A 19,568-nucleotide genomic window follows, 5' to 3' on the forward strand; every position below is an offset into this window, starting at 1 on the left:
TGTAGTTAGTATGGACAATGGCTTCCAGTTATCTGATTTTCAAGGTTGGTCAGAGAAAATAAGAGAAATTGTATTTTTGTTGAAGGAAAAGGTATTTTGCCTCTGGAAGTTTATTTCACCAAGATTTTTTCTTTCTTGTCAGCGCCCCCGACCCTCTTTACAGGGATGGAACCCAGGGCCTTCACACTCAGCTACACCCCCAGCTCTTTTTCTTAGTTGGAAGACAGGATCTTGTGAGTGACAAAAGTTGCCCGGGCTGGGCTTAACCTTGTCACCCTCCTGCCTCAACTCCCAGAGTGCTGGGGTTGTAGCCATGCACTGCCATGTCTCAGCTCTTGTAACTTAATATGGGAAAATTGTCATTTAGAAAATTGCTTAGTATAAATTTAAGCATTTCTTTCCATGCATTGAATTTTGGCAAGGTGAGTTGGTAGGAAATGTCAAAACTTAAAGTAAGATAATCTGTAATTCTTTGGTTTGTTGGTTGACAGTTTGGGAAGTGATGTCAGGCCTTAGTTTACACATGAGTATTGTTCATGCCTTGTGCACCTGTGCCGCAGTGGGCAGGGTTCATGGCCACCGCCATGGTTCTTTCCTGTTTGGTGCTCAGGAGTGCTGTGTGGCCCCCCACCGCATAATTGAGCCTCCCTCTGGGAAGGCCAGTTCCCCCCTCACTAACAAGTCTTCCTGCTTCCGAGCTGCTCATCCAGTCATGGTCCAGGGAGTGGCCCTGTGCATACTAGAATCTTTGTAATGATGATATGTTAATTAGATTTTATTTTTCCTGGTATCGAACTCATGACCTTGCACTTGCCAGGCAAGTGCTGTGCCGCTGAGCTAAATCCCCAGCCCCCGATATGTTAATTGTTTTGTTTGTTTTGTTTATTCCGGTACCCGGGATCTAACTCACGACCTTACACTTGCCAGGCAGGTGCTGTGCCGCTGAGCTAAATCCCCAGCCCCAGCCGATGTGTTAATTATATTGGTAGTAAAAATCGGTGAGGTAAAAGCTGGCTATTTTATTTATTTTATTTTTCTCTCTTTTTAAAACTTTTCCCTTGTTTCCTTCCCCTTCACCCCTCCCTGTTCCTCTTTGAATTTTTTTTTGTCTTTTTGAGACAAGGTTTCACTATGCAGTTCAGGCTGGCCTTGGCTCACTTTGTAGCCCAGGCTGGTCTCGAACTCACAACAATCCTCCTGCCTCAGCCTCTCCAGTGCTGGGATTATAGGCCTGCGCCACCCCGCCTAGCCCCACTAAGTAGATTTAACAGCTTGCTAGTGAGTTGTATCTTGTAATGTGAAAGGTCAGGCCTGAGATTCTCACTGTCTCCGTGGGAGATGAGAGAAGAAAGCAAGGCAAACTGGAAGCTAAGAAGAAAAAGTGTGGGCAGAGCTGCAGGCAGAGGTTGTTGTTAAGATTTACAATCAAAAAGAGGGCCTCCTGGGACTCTGCGCCCTGCGTGCATCCCGAATGTACTTCCACTGCGTGGACACAGTCCGGGGTCGGCGCCTTGCCTTGGAGGGCCCGTCCGCCTTCCCAGGAGGCCTGGGAGCGAGTGGGAGAGCGCAACTCCGCCGCTGGAGACCTCACGGTGAAGTTGGTACGCAGCGGTCTTTGCTGCTTGCCGGTGGTGCTGTCCGTCCGTAATGGACTTTCAGCCCTCAAATCCGGCTCTCGCCGAGCTCACAGAAAGAGTAAGCCAGGAGCTGTAGGTGATAGTACAGTCTCCTTTGCAAAGGAGACGCGGGCCTGTCTTTTACAACGGTTAGCCTGTGGCAGCAGAGACTGCTTGCAGTGAGGGCGACCGCCCCGCGACCCAGCCGGCGTGGGCTTCTGCGGTGGCCGAAGACGAGCTCTCTGAGTGCGCTTCAGCCAGAAGGGGTGATTTACTGGACCCCGAAGAACGGGCCACGGGCCGGGGATGCAGTGCAGCTGGGCAACACGCAGGGTCCTGAGTTCGAGTCCCACCACCAGAAAATAAATAAATGAATAAAAGAAGGCAGCGGGAAGAGCAGGGGTGCCGCGGGTGGGTGTTAGGCCATTGCCCTGCCCCGGGACACGCTGCTCGGCCTCTGAGGCTCGGCCGTCCCTCCCTCCGCAGGGCTGCCCTCGCACGTCTGAGTGTCACCCCAGTGGAAGCTTTAGCATGAGCTTTGGAGGACGGGATGTGTAGGTGTCCACATAAGGCTGTACCGGGAATGACGACTCCCGGTGGGAACCCATGAGGAGCAGCGCGCAGAAACAGGCGGCACTTCTATTTCGAGTCCCCTAGTGTTTGTTTACTGTTTTGAGACAGGGTCTCAGGCTGGCCTCGAACGCGTGGCAGTCCTCTTGCCTCCACCTCCCGAGTGCTGGGATTACAAGCATGTGCCATCACACCTGGCTATAAGATTCAGCCAAGAACTGTATAGAGAGACGTGGGTTTAAAATGTGAGCTCTTGACCAGCTGTGGTAGCACACAGCAATGACCATCGCACCGTGGGTAACTGAGGAGGGAGAACAAGTTCCAGCTCAGCCTGGACAATTTAGCAAGACCTTGTCCAGTAGTAAAGGGCTGGGGTACTAGTAGTTCAGTGAAGGCCCTGGGTTCAATCCCCTGTACAAAAAAAAATATTAAAGTGTGAAATCTTTAAAAATAATTATTACTGCCGGGTGTAGTGGCCCACACCTGTAACACCAGCACTTGGGTAGGCTGAGGCAGGAGGGCACCGAGTTGAGATCAGCCTGAACTACATGGCAAAATTCTTGTCTCAACAACAACAAATAATAGAAGTACGAAACTACCAAGGTAGTTTTCCTAGAGTATCTTTAGTTCTAAAAAATTCACTGTAGTTCTCCCAAGTACATTGTCAACTCCAACGTTTTTATATCTGTCGCAGTACTAGCGTAATGATGGACTTGCATGGTGCTGTGTCCTGGGCAGCGTTTTAAGTGCTGTGACACTTCAGTAATTTTCAGAACTCTCATTGAAAGTTTTTTATGAGTACATGTTTGCAGTATACATGATGGCTGCATTTCTTATGGAGAGTCCGTGTATGCGTGTAACACAGCTTTTTACTTGCAGCAACTCTTATTTCAGAGAGGGGAGAACTGAGGCAGACGGTTAGCCAGGACCACGTGCCTGTCATAGTGTTTAAGCTGAGAGAGCCTGGTATAATCTGCGCTTACTCGATTTCTGATACGAATTGGTTTTTTTTGGAGACAGTGTAGCCCAGGCTGGCCCTCAGCTTACAGCAGTCCTGCTGTCTCCGCCTCCCAAGTGCTGGGATTAAAGGCATGCACCACCATCCCTGGTTTTGACATAGAAAAATTTAATGGGACCTGTACTTTATTATTATTATTATTACTATTTGGCAGTAGGAATCCTTTTGGGACCTGTACTTTCAAAAAAAAAATGTCACTGTGCTCAAGCAGGTATGTGGAGCCAGCAGGCTGAGGCAGGAAGATCACAGTGAGTTCAAGGACAGCCTGGACTACATAGTGAAACCCTGTCTCAAAAAACAAAACAAAAAAGTAGGTATGTGACAGGGTATGGTGGCACACATCTATAATAATCCCTGCACTTGGGAAGCTGAGGCAGGAGGATTGCCGTGGAGGCCAGCCTAAACTGTGTGGACTTGTACCTCAAAAAGGGAGGCATATGTGCCAAGAGTTCACAAAAGGGGGCTTATGGTAGAGCCGACAGGAGCTGTCGGTAACTTTCAGGTCCTGTACTCCTAGGCCTTCCTCATTAAGTAGCCCTCCTTACAGATGTAGCTGTAATGATGATTTGATGTGTGACAGACCAGCATCATCTCTCATGTGAGCAGTTGTTTTTGTCTTGAGAAAAGGGTGTCCAAGCAGGCTCTCTGCCTTCATGAGCTGTACCCCAGCCTCCGTTTTGCTTTTAAACAGTTGTGTACTTTATAATTCAGAGGAATTTAGGGTGTTTGTCTTCTAGGCTCATCAGCAGAGCAGACGAGCAGACCGGTTACTAGCTGCGGGGAAATACGAAGAGGCTATTTCTTGTCACAAAAAGGCTGCAGGTGAGTATAGTTCTTTATGAAATACTTTTTTTTTTGGGGGGTCTTTTTGAGACAAGATCTCCCTGTGCAGTTCAGGCTGGCCTTGAGCTCACTTTGTAGCCCAGGCTGGTCTTGAACTCACAAGGATCCTCCTGCCTCAGCCTTCCAAGTGCTGGGATTACAGGTGTGCACCACCACACCTGGATCTTTATGAAATACTGATTGTGAAACTGAAGAGAGTTTCTTTTCCCCAGTATCCTGTAGCACTTAGAGTAACTCGGGGCTTTTATAGGTAAATGGTGCAACCATGCTCATAGGCGAAGTAAATCAGACCCGCATGTGTAAGCATCGGACTATCTCCCTAGTGTGAGAAACTGGAAGAGGAGATAAAATCGGAACGGTCCGGTAGACATGGTGAAAGGGAGAGAAACTGCTCAAAAGGAAAGAATAACTGGGATGGGGGAATGAAGAAAAGGAAGGGGAAAAAATACATATATATATATATATATATACACACACACACACAGGAGAAGCTAAGATAACTGTACTACTAATTTCTATTGGTTTATTGAAAGGGACAGTTAGTGCTTAATTTTTTGATCAATTTTGCATGCCTATATCTGGTAATCTGAACAACTGCTTTGAAGATAATATGCAATATAACAACCGTTGTTGATGTCCTGTCATCTTGTTTTGAAATTCTGTATCGTTTTTAATTTCTCTAAAATTCTTACTCTCTTTAAAAAAAAAAAGAAGAATAAAAGTCACAACAAGCAGGGTGTAGAGGTGCACACTTGTAATCCCAGGGCTCTGGGGCCTGAGGTGGAAGTAGGCAAGTTTAAGCCTCGTGTGGCCAGTGTAGTGACTCAGTGAGACCCTGTCTCAGAAAGGGTAGTGGGGGCTAGGGATGAGCTCTGTGGTCCAGTCCTTAGCGCCTCAGTGAGGAAATAGGAAAAAGAATTGTTCACTTATCAAAGACCTAATTTATCTCAGTCAGCCAAGCAGCTTTGCATATGTTCTACTCAGAAATAGTGAAGGGGCCTGTTTGCCTTGACCAACGTCTGTGGCTGAGTCACAAACCCAAAAGTTGTGAGGGCGGGGCTTTCCTCACGGCATCCAGAGTGCGTAGGCACCCTCCTGAGAGCCGTGCTCCTGCTGCAGAAGGCCCTTCTTTCCCTCTGCGGGAGCCGCCCTCTTTCCTGGTGGAGTCTGCCCCTCCGTGTTGTTTTACTTCTGAGATACAGATTACATGGGCCCTGGTTAGGGTAAATTCTCTTCATGATTTTTGTTTGTAGGTCAGTACTTTTCAGAGCAAATATTGTTTTTAAAAGATTAGTTTTACTGCTGAAGTGTAATCCATATATTTGGGCACATAGTAGGTAGCCCATAAATCTTGGTGTGTTTTTATGGTGAATTTGTTAGGGCCTTGCCTAACATTAACTTTGGCAATTCATGCTCTTTAAATACTTCCTAATTGTATTATGTTTTCAGACTGTTACATTTGTAGTCACCGTGGAGACAGATGCAGAGCACAGAGTAGTCATAGTTATATACGTGTAACATACGTTAAAATGGAGCGGGGATCCACATACGTTGTATACTGAGGTGCAGGGTGTTCTGAATAACAAGGAAGAGAAGTTTCATTCTTAACCTCATCTTTGTCTTTAAGGACTTAAAACTGCTTTTGGACTTCAGATCCCTCCCCAACAGCACACACTTCTAGAGTCCACCTGTTAGATCACATTAGCTTTCATTGTGAAGATAGAACTTCAGGTGATTAGTAAGCCCTACTGAGCCGACTTGGAGTTTAGACTTAAAAATAGCTTTGTGTTGTGGAGTAGAGCTGCAGATTGATGTGTTGGGACGAATGCACGGTTTCCTCAGTTCACCTGCACCTGGGCTTCCTAATAGGTGTTTGAGAGGTAGAGAGGGAGGTGGATGTGCTCTGTATGGAAGGAAGTGACTCGGAAAATCCCTGTAGAGATGTTGCACGGACAGGTCACCACCTGAGAAGAACTCCAAGGAAGGAAAGTCTGAAATGAGAGAATTGAAGGAAACAAAGTGAGCCTCTGTCCAGCTGTCAAAGAGCAGAGAAAATGAAGCCTCGGAGCCTGGCCTTCCCTCTGCGTTGCTGTCAACGTCTGGTCTTTCGAGCTCACGCCAGCATTGCCCGTGAAGCTCTGCTTTCCATGTTGGAAGCTCTCTAGTTTTCTAGGCTTTGCCAGGTTGGGCCTGCAGAGCAACTCCAAAGGCTTCCGACCCACATCACCAGGGATAGCTGCACATGGAAGCACCTGCACAGCACCAGTTTCTTGTGTTAGGCTTCTGTTTCCGTGACAACATAGGTGATACAATTAGCCTTAAGCAGGAAAAAAATATTTTGACTCATGGTTTTCAAGGTTCAGTCCGTGGTTACTTGGCCCTGTGACTGTGGGACTATGCCAAGGCACAAACCTCTGGCGGGGGAGCTGGTGGGCGAGCAAAGCTGCTTACCTCCTGGCAGTGCTCCAGGGCCAGTCTCATCCTGCGGGGGCTGGCCCAGTCACCTGAGTTTCTTTCACTGGGCCTCACGGAAATTTTTCCCACTCCCGAAGTGCCGTCAGCCAGAGACCAAGCCTTCAGCATGTGGGCCCCGGGGGACGATTCAGAGGCCAGGCCAGAACAGCTGTCTAGCAGTCAGCCCTAGAGGAAAAGGAATGATTTTACATTGACTATTTGTATTCAGACAAACCAAATCACCCAGAATTGAAGGTCTTTAATGTAATATACTATCCTTAGTAACTTCCTTACAGTAAATTTGTTTACATATTCTTAGGACTTTTATTTTTATTTTTTTATTTTTTGGTACCAGGAATCGAACTTAAAACCTTGTGCTTGCCAGGCAGGCTCTGTGCCACTTAGCTATATCCCTGGCTCTCTTAGGGCTTTTAGTTACTGTGTTTTTGGTTTTTCAGACAGGGTCTCAGTAGTTCAAACTGGCTTTTAGTTTTTTGAGGCAGGGTCTCAGTAGTTCAGACTGGCTTTGAACTGTGTAGCCTAGGCTGCCCTTAAACTTGCAGTGATCCTCCTGCCTTAGCCTCCTGAGAGCTGGAATTACAGGCGTGCGCCACCATGCTTGACTAGTGACTGTATTTGTAGTATGTTGGTGGTATAGCCCAGAAACAATTTGATAAATTTAGTTTTTAATGGAGGCAAAAGTTGATACAGTTCAGGTGTTTGGGTGGCTAGAGAGTCACTGATAGTCTCTTTCTGAGCAGAGTGAAGTAAGATGTCCACAGGTTTTTATTTCATTTTAACCTCCCCTAAACCTGTTTTTCTGAGTGCAACATCTTCAATCCTAGGGGTTTGTTGGGGTTTCCTGTAAGGGGTTGGGGTTGACCCAGGTTCTCTGCATGTTGGGCACCTGCTCTCTGCCATCGAGCAGCATCTGGAAGGTTATGGAGCAGAACCCTGCTTTAAGATGGGCTGGGGAATATTTACATTTGTACCACCGACATCCTCGGAGAGTCCTGTCCCTTTAAAAGAATCTCCAGTTACGGCATAATTGCTTGTAAGGCCAGCTCTCTGCGATGTGAGTATTAAAACCCTTCTTTAGTCCGATAGTTACAAAGCGCTGACACTCACGCTCGTGTGCCTCTTCCTTCACCAGCGTACCTCTGTGAAGCCATGAAGCTGACACAGTCTGAGCAGGTGAGACACACTCTTCATGCTTGTTGCAAGGGCTCTTGGACTCCTGAATTGTATTATAAACCAAAAGCGTTATATTCCTCTAAAAAAGCTGTGTCAAAAATATGTAAGATATGTGGTAGCCACCTGTAACCCAGCTACTCACGCTGCGGAAAGGGAATTGTGAGTCGGAGACCCACATGGGCAACATGGTAAGACCAGTCTTAAAACAAAAAAAAGGAGAGTGAAAAGTATATAAAATTGGCAGTGTAATCCCAGCATGTGGGAAACTGAGGCAGGAGGGTAGCCATGAGTTCACGGCCAGCCTGGGCTACATAGTGAGACATCTCAAACCAAAAAACTCTCCCCAAAAGCCAAAAATAAAATTGGCAAGAGTGGAATCCTTTAGAGAGGAGATAAAAGCTCCTGCGGCTGTCCCCGGTGTGGCAACCAGTTCTGCCATAGTTGCTCCTCAGAGAGTTGCAGATGGCCGAGCACCAGACACCGTTAAAGACCCCACTTCACACCTTCCTGAGGACCGCTCGTGTTTGACCTGATTTAGCTCACAGTGAAGAGCCGCCCTGGTGAAGCCAGCTCAGCTGTCCTTTGCCTAACAATGGTAACGTAAATGTGAACAGTGTCCCCCTTGTCTCTTCTTGCATTCCTATACTTACTGTGTTTCACCAGGTGTGGTAGCGCACACCTGTAATCCCAAGACTCTGAGAGGCTGAGGCAGGAGGCTTACAAGCTCAAGCTCAGCCTGGGCAGTTAAGTGAGATCCTGTCTCAAAATAAAAAGGACTGGTGAGGCAGGTCAGTGCAGGCCCCTGGGTTCAGTCCCCAGTGCTGCCAGAAAACCCCAAAATTGTGTTCTGTGTTTGGAGAGAGAGCTTGCCTCCTAGGGGTTTTTGTGTTCGCAGTACTGGGGATTGAAACCTGGGCCCTGTATGTGCTAGGCAAGTCTCACTGAGCTCCTTCCCAGCTTTTTTTGAGACGGGTCTCTAGTTTAGGCAGGACTCGAACTCAGTGTGTAGCTCAGTCTGACCTTGAACTGGAGATTCTTCTGCCTCAGCCTTCAAGTGCTGGGATTACAGGAGATTCTTGTTTTTTTGTTTTCGGCGGTGGGCTCCGAACCCAGGGCTTTGTGGTGCATGGTTTGCAGACACTACCCCTGAGCTGTATCCTCAAACCTAAAGCTGATTTCTTGATTGTAAAATGCTGGTCCTGTTTGTCTAACTGAGCGAGGGGGTTACTTTCTTTGAGGGATGTTGGTGACAAGCCAGAAAGCCACTTAGTCTTCATAGTGAACTCTGGGTCTCTGACCACTGTCTTTGATAGTATAGAACAGTGGGGGTGACCTGCGGCGTTCGTGCCGCAGCGGGCGCTTTGTCATTACTGAGAGCTCTGAACGCTTGCCACCCCTGCTATAGAGCCTGCTCACCAGACAGCCGCGTCGTGCAGGTGTGCATTGAGCCTCCTCACCCTGCTGGGTTTCGGCTGGTCGCTGAGGAAGGCACGCCAGGAGGGAGGATTTCTAATGTTCAACAGAGGTTAGAAGCATCTTCAGGAGAAGTCTGAGTTACTTTGTTGTTTGGGAGTAGGACTTCTAGTTTTCCGGATGAGCGGTACCTTGTTTATGAATAACACCTTTCTCCAGCTTACCTAGAAATACCTAGTTATTTTGAAATTCTTTGTTTCTGTTGAGTTGCAAACATATTGTAAATATTGAAGTATTGATTGTTCAGGAGGGAGGCTTTTGGAAAACACTGAAGGGACGAGTGTTCATCCTGCCAACTGACCTTTCCCTGTTGCAGGCTCGCCTGTCCCTGGAGCTGCAGAGGGACAGCCACATGAAGCAGCTGCTCCTCATCCAGGAGCGCTGGAAGCGGGCGAAGCGTGAGGAGCGGCTGAAGGCCCAGCAGCACGCGGACAGGGACAGGGACGTCGCTGCCCACCTGCAGGCATCGCCCAGGCCGTCTGCGGAGGACGCGGAGGCCCAGAACCCCCTTCTCGCTCAGAAGCACAGCCCTTCCGCAGAGAGACGCCTCCCTGAAGTCCAGGGGGTTTTTGACAGGGATCCAGACACACTGCTGTACTTACTTCAGCAAAAGAGTGAGCCCACGGAGCCGTGCATTGGAAGCAAAGCCCCAAAAGATGACAAAACGATTATAGAGGAGCAGGCAACCAAGATTGCAGATCTGAAGAGACACGTGGAGTTCCTTGTGGCCGAGAATGAGAGATTAAGGAAAGAAAATAAACAACTAAGGGCCGAAAAGGCCAGACTTCTAAAAGGTTCAGCAGAAAAGGAGCTGGATGTGGATGCTGATTTTGTAGAAAAATCCGAGCTCTGGAGCCTGCCACCACATTCAGAAAGTGCTGCAGCCTCCTCAACCTGGCAGAAGTTTGCAGCAAATACCGGGAAAGCCAAGGACATTCCAATACCCAACCTTCCTCCCTTGGATTTTCCATCTCCAGAGCTTCCGCTTATGGAGCTCTCTGAGGACATCCTGAAAGGATTTATGAGTAATTAAAATGGAAGGTCAGGAGAGAGTTCAGAAGAGGAAATAATTGAGTAACACAGTTAATCCAGAAAAGAAAAAAAGGGAAAACCACAGGCAAGGGCAGTCCCAGAATTCTCTCGTCCGTCCGCTCTGAGGGAGAGAGGTGCGCCGGACGCGGGACGTCACTGTGAAGCGTACCGCGGTCTGCTTCTCGCACAGCTGGCGACCCTGCCTTGGCACACACGGCTGGGGCTGGCGTTCTCCCGATCCAAAGCAAATGGCTACCTGGAATAATATCTTCAAGCAACAATTATTTTTTGAATCTTCAGGGTTTAAATGTATGAAAGTATGTTATATGTAATTAATCTATAATGCCATAAGCCGGGTGTGGTAGCACACACCTGTAATCCCAGCACTCGGGAGGCTGAGGCAGGAGGATCGTTCGAGTTCGAGACAGCGTGGGCTACAAAGTGAGCTCAAGGCCAGCTGAGCTGCATATCGAGAGCTTGTCTCAAAAAGACCAAAAAAAAAAAATCTATAACGCCATAAAAGATAATGCAAAACCTAAATAATACAGTGGCCCTCGGGGCTGTCTTGTATCTGAAGTACGCCCTTCATCATGCATTGACTGTCTGCGTGGTCGCGCACATTGAGTTTACAGAAGGGGTGTGAGACGCAGCCTTCCAGGTGAACTGTGTGCGCCACCCTTGCACTACTCAGAATGATAACCTCACGACTATCAGGAGAAATGTTTAAATTTCCATTTTATGAAGAAAGGAACCAAATTATTAGTTATGCTTTTTAAAAATTTTACAGTTTACATAATTAATCAGGGCGCGTTTTCAGTTCTGTTGTATAGTGCATCGTTTGAAAGTACCAAGCAAGCAGTTTTTGTTTTCCTGACTTGGAGTGGAGCAGTGGGGGCCGGCGGTGTTCGATTGTAAGAGATCAATAAAGTAATTGTGTTTTATACCTTTGTTGGATGTGATAGTTTAAAAGCAAGTTACTGAGCGGCTCCTTCTGTGTTACAAACTTGGGGAATTTGAATGGTTTCTTTAGCGTGTTCCGGACTTGGGTCTTTCAGTATTTCGTAGTCTTTTAACCCTTAGAAGGGAAGTGAAAGAGTATAAAGTTCCTCAGGGTGCTGTTCTACTGTTCGCAGGCTTTTGGTTAAGAGCCATTCTGAAAGTTCCTGAGGTTTAAATGTGTTCTGACCAAGACTATAACATATTTCCTAGGCTGCCAGAGCAGATGGTTACCTCTGTTTTGGGTGCACTGCCTCTGCCCTGGCTGGAGTTTAGCCTGAGGCACTGAAATGGTTAAGAATGGTTTGGGCTGGGCATGGTCGTGCACTCCTCTACGCCTGTAGTCTCAAGCACTCCTGATGCTGAGGCAGGAGGATCACTGAGTTTGAGGCCAGCCTGGGCCATATAGTGAATTCAAGGCCACCTGGACTACATAGCGAGACCATTTCTCAAACCCCTCACCCCACCCCAAAGCTCATTGCTTTGAGAGACGTGGCCTGTCTTCTGGTGGCCCCTTGCTGTAAGGTCTGGACAACCAGCTGAGGGTTAAATCTAGGGCCACACTGCCCTGAGTGAGCTGCTCTTTGCTGAGCAGGGTTGGGCCTGGTTAGTACTCAGGAGGGCACCTGTGACAGCGGGCACTGTGGGCTTTGGCCGCCGCCTCCATGCTGGGCCTGGCGGCACACGCCTGTAATCCCAGCAGTAGAGGCTGAGGTGGGAGGACACCGAGTTTATGGTCAGCCTGAATAATAGGGCAAAACCAGGTCTCAAACCACCAGAAACCAAACGAGAGCAAAGGAGCTCATAAAGTCTTGTTCTGAGTCCTCACTGCAAATTTTCAGACTAACTCCCGGAAGGAGCGTTTGTTTCAAAGGGCGGTAACTTGGAGTAAGTATCAGCTCTGTTGCTGTGGTAACCACAGATGCATACTACCTGGAACCTTAAGCGAAAAGGAAATGTTTTTAAAATAACTAGTTCCTTCAAAAATTTGTCTCAGCTGGGCGTGGTGGTGCACGCCTGTAATCCCAGCACTCAGGAGGCTGAGGCAGGAAGATCATTGCAAGTTAGAGACCAGCCTGGGCTACAAAGTGAGCTCAAGGCCAGGCTGAACTGCATAGCGAGACCCTGTCTCAAAAAGACCAAAAAAAAAAAAAAATTTGTCTCTAGTGGTGTATCAAGTTTGTTAAAATATTTTCTCCAAAGTCAATTTGACATGTTAAATACATTCTTTCTGCTTTTTAACACTTGATCCTTTTTTTGAATGTCGTCAGCTTTTCATCCTTCAAGCCGAGGAAGTCCGAGGACTGTGAGGTTGTGTACTGGGTCACAGCAGTCATGAGCAGAGACAGTCCCTGGGGCCCCTGTGAGGAGGGCTTCGGTGTGGACTGCCTCCCGTGGGTCTGGTGAGGGTGTTGGCTTCCTGTCCGTCTGGTGTGCAGGAACAGAAGGGCTGACCCGCAGAACCAGCAGACTAGCTGTGTTGGCCGAGATGCAGTAACTGCATTAAACTAAGACACGCAGTCTCCACCAGAGAACTGATGCGCGGGGAGGCACAAACATCTCGTGAAAGCAGTTTGTTCTGCTTAGTGAGAAGCCTTATGCTTGTTTTTTATAGTGATGCTTTTCACTTGGGGCATTGTGGCTGAATCCTTCAGTAATAGCAATACTAGCTCTAAGTCTGCCACAGGGTTGTTTAGAACCTGACTGCAGGGTCAAGATGTGAACCGTAGTAATAACGACTGTCGAATCATTCTCAATCGCAGATGGAAGATAGGTGATCTTGGGTTTGTGCTTTGTCCGGATCTCCGTCTAGTGTAATCGGGGATCTCCGTGAGGGGTACGGCTGCTTTTTTCCTAGTGTCCTCAGATTTAAAAGATTCGAAGTACGAAGTCCTTTAAAGGATACTGCTGGCCCACAGTGACACCTAGTGGACAGTGAGGAACTGTTCTGGTTTTCGGGGTTAGCCCAGCTGGGCTGTGCCAGGGTTCATGTGGAATATTGGTCTGTAGGAGGTCTTGGTTAGCTTGCCTAGTCTAGAGCAAATATGGAAACGCAGTTTGAAGAGAAAGTGTTTTAAAGAGAGCTCCGGGCCAAGTTTGTGCAGGCTGAGACTATGGGTTTTTCACTTCTGACCTGGGCTTTCAAGTTTTGTTCCCTGGATTTAACCTCAAGAAGACCTCTGAGCTGTGTGGGCTGCCACCCTCCCGCTTCCTGAACGTTAGGTTGAAAGCAGTCATTAACAAGAGCTGGTCTAGCATTTGCTGTTATCCCGGACAAGCTGGCAGTCAAAGCAGGCCTGAAGCAATACCCCTATTTCCTAAGAACCAACTTGAGGCTTGCTTGGGACCCCCTGGGAAGGGGTTTGGTGGGCTGCAGAAAGGTTGCAGAGAAAACCTTAGTTGTTCACTAGAAAGCAGAGTGGTTTACAGCTATATACAGGCAAAGTCATCTCCCGGTTTAAATCAGTATACTCCAAATACAGGTACCAAATATTTAATGAACACCTATTAGTGAATACTACTTTGCCTTCTACTGAGATTATAAAGGAGTCAGTGTAATTGTAGGCTTTGTGGAAAAGTAGTAGGGCCTGAAGGACAGGAAAATGGCTGTCTAGGTGCAGATGAGCCTGAGCAAGAGTGTGAATTAGAAAGGAAACAGGCTGGGCTGAGGCCCAACAGAAGCGTGCTCGGCGAGCATGCACCAGGCCCTGGGTTCAGTCCCCGGCACTGCCAAGACCAAACAGAGCTGAGCAAACCTGATTGGAGCGCAGGCTAAGGGAAAAGGGGACAAACAGATTGTCCTCCCACCACATCTCTGGGGGTCAAACCCAGGGCCTCATCTACCAAGCGCTCTGCCACTGGTTACATTCGCATCCTTGCTTACCTGTGCAATAAACTCAAAGTTGAATTCCCTTGACAGTAGTGTCTCCTGGCTCAAGGAAAGAAAATGTGTTAGCATCTAGGGACATACTGATATTGTGGTGCAACGCTTGTAATCCCAACACGCAGGAAGCTGAGGCAGGAGGATCACAAATTTGAATCCTGCCTGAACAGCTTTGCAACTTAGCAAGACTCTGTCTCAAATAAGGGCTGGGGATGTAGCTCAGTGCAAAGTTCCTGAGTTCACTCTCCAATACTAAAACAAAACTATAATACAACACTGGCTGATATGAGAGCTTGGTTCATTTGATTTAATTAAAAGTTTTTCAACTGACTTGAAAAATTCACTATCAACTGTTGCAAATGTGAATAGAACACTGAGAACAAACTGAGTCCTGACACAGGTCACGGGTGAAAGTAGACTGGGCTGGACGAATAAATCCCTATGTTGTTCCTCAAAACTTCCAGCGACCAGGGGTGAGCAGTTTTCCATGATGATGTAACTGGGAGTACAGCTGGCAAATTTAGAACCTGTGACTTATCACTGGGCTCTGAGCAGGTGCTGTGACGCGGAGCTATATCCCCAGCAACTCCCTGCACCCTTAATATCCTGAACCACACCATTTCCTACTGGAGGGAGTGGGACAGAGGTGTTACAATTCAACGTATGTGCCACAATCCTGTGGCCTCACTGGTGTTAGAAAGCTTTGATTCAAACACTCTAGTCAGCTCAACTGTGATGGCTTTGGGTATGCACGTTACAATAGGATTAAGGCCTGAGGACTGGAGCATGTGGCTTGTGCAAAGTTTCTTCTACAAGAAACAAATTGAGAAACCTGTACGTCCTGATGTGAGTGACAGGAACATACCACACACAGTGACCGCCTTTCGCGGAGGTGGCACTGACCCGCGGCAGTTCGTGTCAGATGGCACCTTCCCCTTTAACCTCAGCTAGGGCACGAGCAGCTGGAAGCAGCGGTCCCCACATCCTCTCTTGCGGACGGCGTGTCCTGCCTCCATCCTTTGTTTCTATCATCTCCAGCGCATGGGGAATCACCCACCGTGATGACAGGTCCCCATCAGCGCTCTTGAGGGGAAGGAGTCAGTTCGGGTCTAATTTTGGACTTTGGCGTGTTTGTTCAGTCTTAACCACCCACACCTTTCATTACCTGTCAAAGCAGCAGCGGATCCATCTGCCATAAAAATGTGCCTTCTCTCTTGCTGGGTGTGGTGCCACACACCTGTAATCCCAGCAGTTGGGTGGTGGCTGAGCCCAGTTTGAGGCCTGCGTGGGCTACAGTGAGTTCAAAACCAGCCTGAAGTATGACCCCATCTCAAAACCAATCATAACCAAAACACTGCACCTTCTCTCAAAGTGGAGTCCAGTTCTGACCCCCACATACAAACTGTGTCCTTCGTATACCCTCCATCAGCCCCAGAGCTGAGGTCTTTTTGAAGGCCAATCTATCCGTATGGCTCATTTACAGGAAGCTCCCCACCCCAAGTGCTGGGACTGAACTCAGGGCTTTGTGCTTCACGCATTTTACCACTGAGCTATAACCACAGCCCGCGGAGTACCGACTGGACAGCTGAGTCAGCTATGACAGCTCCCTAGCCAAGGAAGTCAGTTTCCACGCAGCTGGTGACCTGGAGCCTGCCAACACTGCAGGAAGAGCCACTCCACTTTCGTCCAAAGACTGAGATTACTATGGCAGCTATCCTACTTTAACTGCGCCCCCCACGCGGTCTCAAGGTGTAACCTGGGTGTCAGATGTTTGCAACAGGGAAGGTCTGAGTCCCAGCCTAGGTGACTGGATAGCAGGACACACAGCCAAAACACAGCGAACATGCACCCGAACACGTGTACGTCATCACTCCGTGGAAGGAACCCGCACGCAGGTCCGAATGACATCCCCCACGAGGCCAGGAAGGGCGTAAACGCTTGGCTTGGGTTTCTCTTTATGGGAACCCTGACTGACATTTTTTAAACTCTTCTACACACTTAAGACTTACACTTTCTGGAAGGAAATAACATACTGATGTCTTTGAAGAATGCAGAGTTCACAGAATGAAGAACAGACCAGACGGTCAGAGGACTTCCTCTAAAAATTTTAAGGCAAGCAGTAACCCCCAGCTTCCCAGCCTGTGAGTTCATGAGCAGAGCTCAGACCTCAGACAGGAAGTCCTTCCGACTACGATAAAACGCTCTCCCCCCAGGTGGGTTTGCTCTGAAGGAGCCACACTGCTTGGCTCAAAACCGCTTGGCTTCAGCTGTGCTCAAGGGTGGAAGAGCAGGGGGGAGCAAAACCCTTCTGGGAGAAAACCATACACATGAGGGTCCTATCGGACCGTAGGGGACCAGCAGGTACGAATCTCTACAACACTCTGGCATCAGACTCATTAATTTCACACCAAAACCGTATCAAATACAACACATGAAAATAGCAGGCAAAAGAAGTCACAGTTGGGGCATGTTTAGACAGTATTAAACCCCAAGCTTGGGGCCGGGGACGTGGCTCTGGCACAGTGCCTGCCTGGCCAGCGCGAGGCCCTGTGGAAGTCGCAAGCTCAAAATCATGTCCGGTGTTCTTCAGCCCCAACCACCCACCCAGGCACCTGCCTGACCCCACGCAAGCCGAGGCACTCACGTGAAACACGCTTGCTCACACTGTGGGCCAGACCTCACCTGAGGTAGAGAATGGCACGGCCAGACCCCATCTCAAAGCCAATCATAACTAAAACACTGCACCTTCCCTCAAAGTGTGGTCCAGGTCTGAGCCTCCAGGGAGCTGGTGAACAAAAAAATCAGGGCACAGAACGACGTGCGAAGCACCCCTGCTTGGGCTGCTGCTCTGCTCTTCTCAGGTCCCATTGGTGTGGTGGGAAAGCATCTTTTTCTGGTAATTCAAAGGGACCACGCGTAGCTCAAGCAGGCAGGCACTAAGCGATTCCAAAGTACCGCATGTCGTCGGGCTCACGCACATCGGACCTACTCTGACTGTGAGCTCTTCTCGTCCAAGGTCAGCAGTGTGCTTCTCGAAAGAGGGGACTCTGAGCAACCCAATTTCTGATAAAGTCTTTTTAATGGAAAATGTAAAACCCCTTTTAACTTTAATGTACAAAGCCATATGTAACACTTGCACTTTACCAAAAGCAGGCCGATGTTTAAAAAAATACATCATTAAATGTATATATGTATATATTTACATAGCATATTAAGTTTAATATTTAGCTTTAAAACTTCACATAAATTTTACCAAAATGAGACAATTTTAAATAAATTACACCTTTTGAAAATGTTTAATTGTACAGTCAACAGCTTCAACAAAATATTGAAGAGTCTGTATTTAGTATCTACTTAATATACTTTGTATTTTACAAATTTTACAATTATTTGGCAGTAATTTTCTGATTATGACATGACTGCTGTGCGATTCAGCAATTTCCCAAATGCAGGCAATAGCTGGTGTTTGTGTCCTATTCTCACAGTAACTGTCTCAATGTAGTGAAAAATATCAGTTATTTTATTAAACTGTACAAGGGCACATTTACACTCAATCAACAATATAGCATAGAATTTTGTTTTCTGTTTTTACCAAAAATAAATACATCATTTTAAATCTGACATTTTCACAAACATCATATACACTATAATACAGAAACAGCTATGTAGTGCTGCTTTTGAATTTAGCTTGTTTTATAACTAACAATGAATCACATGAGCTGTGACATATGCTATACTGCTGTGGTGTCAGTAACAAGTAATTACTACAAAGAGAATTTCTTGGCACTGATGGTTCTGAAGCTTCAGTCGCTGTGTGCACACATCCTCATTCATGCGTGGGAAGGTGCTCCCAGTCCTATAGCCTGCAGACGTCAAGTGGACCACAGTTAATCTTCTTCTGTGTCCTCTATTTCATCTTCATGTACCTTCAAAGCTCTCACCATTTCTTTGACTGCATGATACAAGATATTTTTAATCTGAAAGAGATAATTGATATTTCTCATCGCTTGAGCTGGAATGAAATGAACAAATGACAACTGCTAGATAAAGAAAAAATAACTTTTTTTTTTTTTAAGTTCTTTTAATTTTAAAGAGAGTAGTAAATAAGAAACAAACAAGACAAAATAACTTTAACATAGGCTGAGGAAAGTCAAATTTACAGAGATGAAAAATGTCAGTTTGAAAATGTTAAGCTGGAAGATAAAATACAGGTCACTAAAATTAATACAACTACCCCCCTAACTAACACAACTAAATGTATGTGTGGTGTTTAATCCTAACCTGACAGTCTAATCAACCACCTAAGATACTAGGCGTGTATTCTATTTTCTGAACATACAAAGCCTAAGCACCCATTTCTTACCTGTAGTTTATCATCATAATTGATTTCTTCCTTCAAAAGTCTCAGTTCCTGTGTTAAATGAAATGACTGTACAAGATGTTCTGGAGACACAAAGTCTTCAGTTACCTGAATACAGCTGTGAAAATTCTGTACCTATTCCCAAAAGAAAAACCAGTGAAATATAAATCTTAGGAGGTGAGAGCAGAGGAAATTAAGTTATTTACAACCAGTAACACAAAGACAATTCTGCCAAATAATTATTTTTTCTAAAACATCAAATGGATTTCAAAGTAGAAGACCACACTTTATGAGAGTTACGTCACTGAAAAGCTTCATGTAAAGTGACTGTAAATGAAACATTTTTAAATGATAAAAAAGAAAATAACTTTTCCAGGAATCCTTTGGAGAGGCTGATAATCAGATCCTAATTTTGTCAAAGTGGACTTTTAAATGTGTTGCATTAACAAACTGCTAACTAGAAAGAACCTACGAGGCGCTCAGTCTGAGCGTACGTGCTGTGTGCTCCTTTGGCTTTCAGCAATTTGGTCATTTCAGTGCTAACTCTTACGCCAGAGAATAAAGAGCAGGAAATGTAATTTAGTTTGTTAGGAACTGGGATAAAAACTGTAGTTCCAAGTATCTGTACTGACTACAAAGTTTCAGACTATGCTAAGATTTTGGTATTTGTGCCCTTTTTTCAAATTAGCCAATTAAAGAGACCCTCCGATCTCCTGTGACTTTAGTACAGCAGTTTTTTCAAAAGTTTCTCTTTCCTGACTAAATGGTTTTCACAAGAAGCCAGTCAATAGTATGTATCCATTCTGCACTTACAGACTCTATTTCACTACTTCTTAGAACTGCTTTCTATTAATGCTTGTGTAATAACAGAGGAAGGTCCAAGCTGATCCAATCTGGAATTTGTGTCTTTTACTAGGCTGTCTTCCAGTGATATTTTAAAATGTCATAAAAATTCCTGGGAAAGGAAAAATAACTGAAAAACTAAGCATTTAGACTTACTCTAAAAGTGTGCAAAACAAATTTAACTGGGAGGGGTGAGATGAAGAAGATAGTTGTGGGAATGGAGGCTGTGGGAAAAGAAATCTAATTGATGACAGAGGAATGGAATTCCAGAGGGGTCAGAACTCC

General features: G+C 46.5%; 2 protein-coding genes across 2 annotated transcripts in view; one reads left to right on the forward strand and one right to left on the reverse strand.

Annotated features, from left to right (window-relative positions):
* Window positions 1-3,941: 3,941 nt before the first annotated feature.
* Window positions 3,942-10,625, forward strand: Nrbf2 (nuclear receptor binding factor 2; the record flags this gene model as incomplete). Its single annotated transcript, XM_013514912.1, is given in 3 exon segments — window positions 3,942-4,026; window positions 7,655-7,695; window positions 9,485-10,625. Coding segments are annotated over 3 exon segments (843 nt in total), but the record flags the coding sequence as incomplete, so codon positions are not given.
* Window positions 10,626-17,140: 6,515 nt separating this feature from the next.
* Window positions 17,141-19,568, reverse strand: part of Jmjd1c (jumonji domain containing 1C) — a 209,239-nt gene continuing 206,811 nt past the window's right edge. Inside the window, exons 26-27 of the mRNA XM_013514771.1 lie at window positions 18,444-18,575; window positions 17,141-18,057 (exon numbers count right to left, since the gene is read on the reverse strand). Of these exons, the coding sequence (XP_013370225.1) occupies window positions 17,968-18,057; window positions 18,444-18,575 (222 nt within the window). The 3' untranslated portion in view covers window positions 17,141-17,967. The remainder of the gene's footprint in view (window positions 18,058-18,443; window positions 18,576-19,568) is intronic.

Source organism: Chinchilla lanigera, unplaced genomic scaffold (assembly GCF_000276665.1).
Source record: "Chinchilla lanigera isolate Chin_1 unplaced genomic scaffold, ChiLan1.0 scaffold00024, whole genome shotgun sequence".
Classification (NCBI taxonomy): Eukaryota; Metazoa; Chordata; class Mammalia; order Rodentia; family Chinchillidae; genus Chinchilla; species Chinchilla lanigera.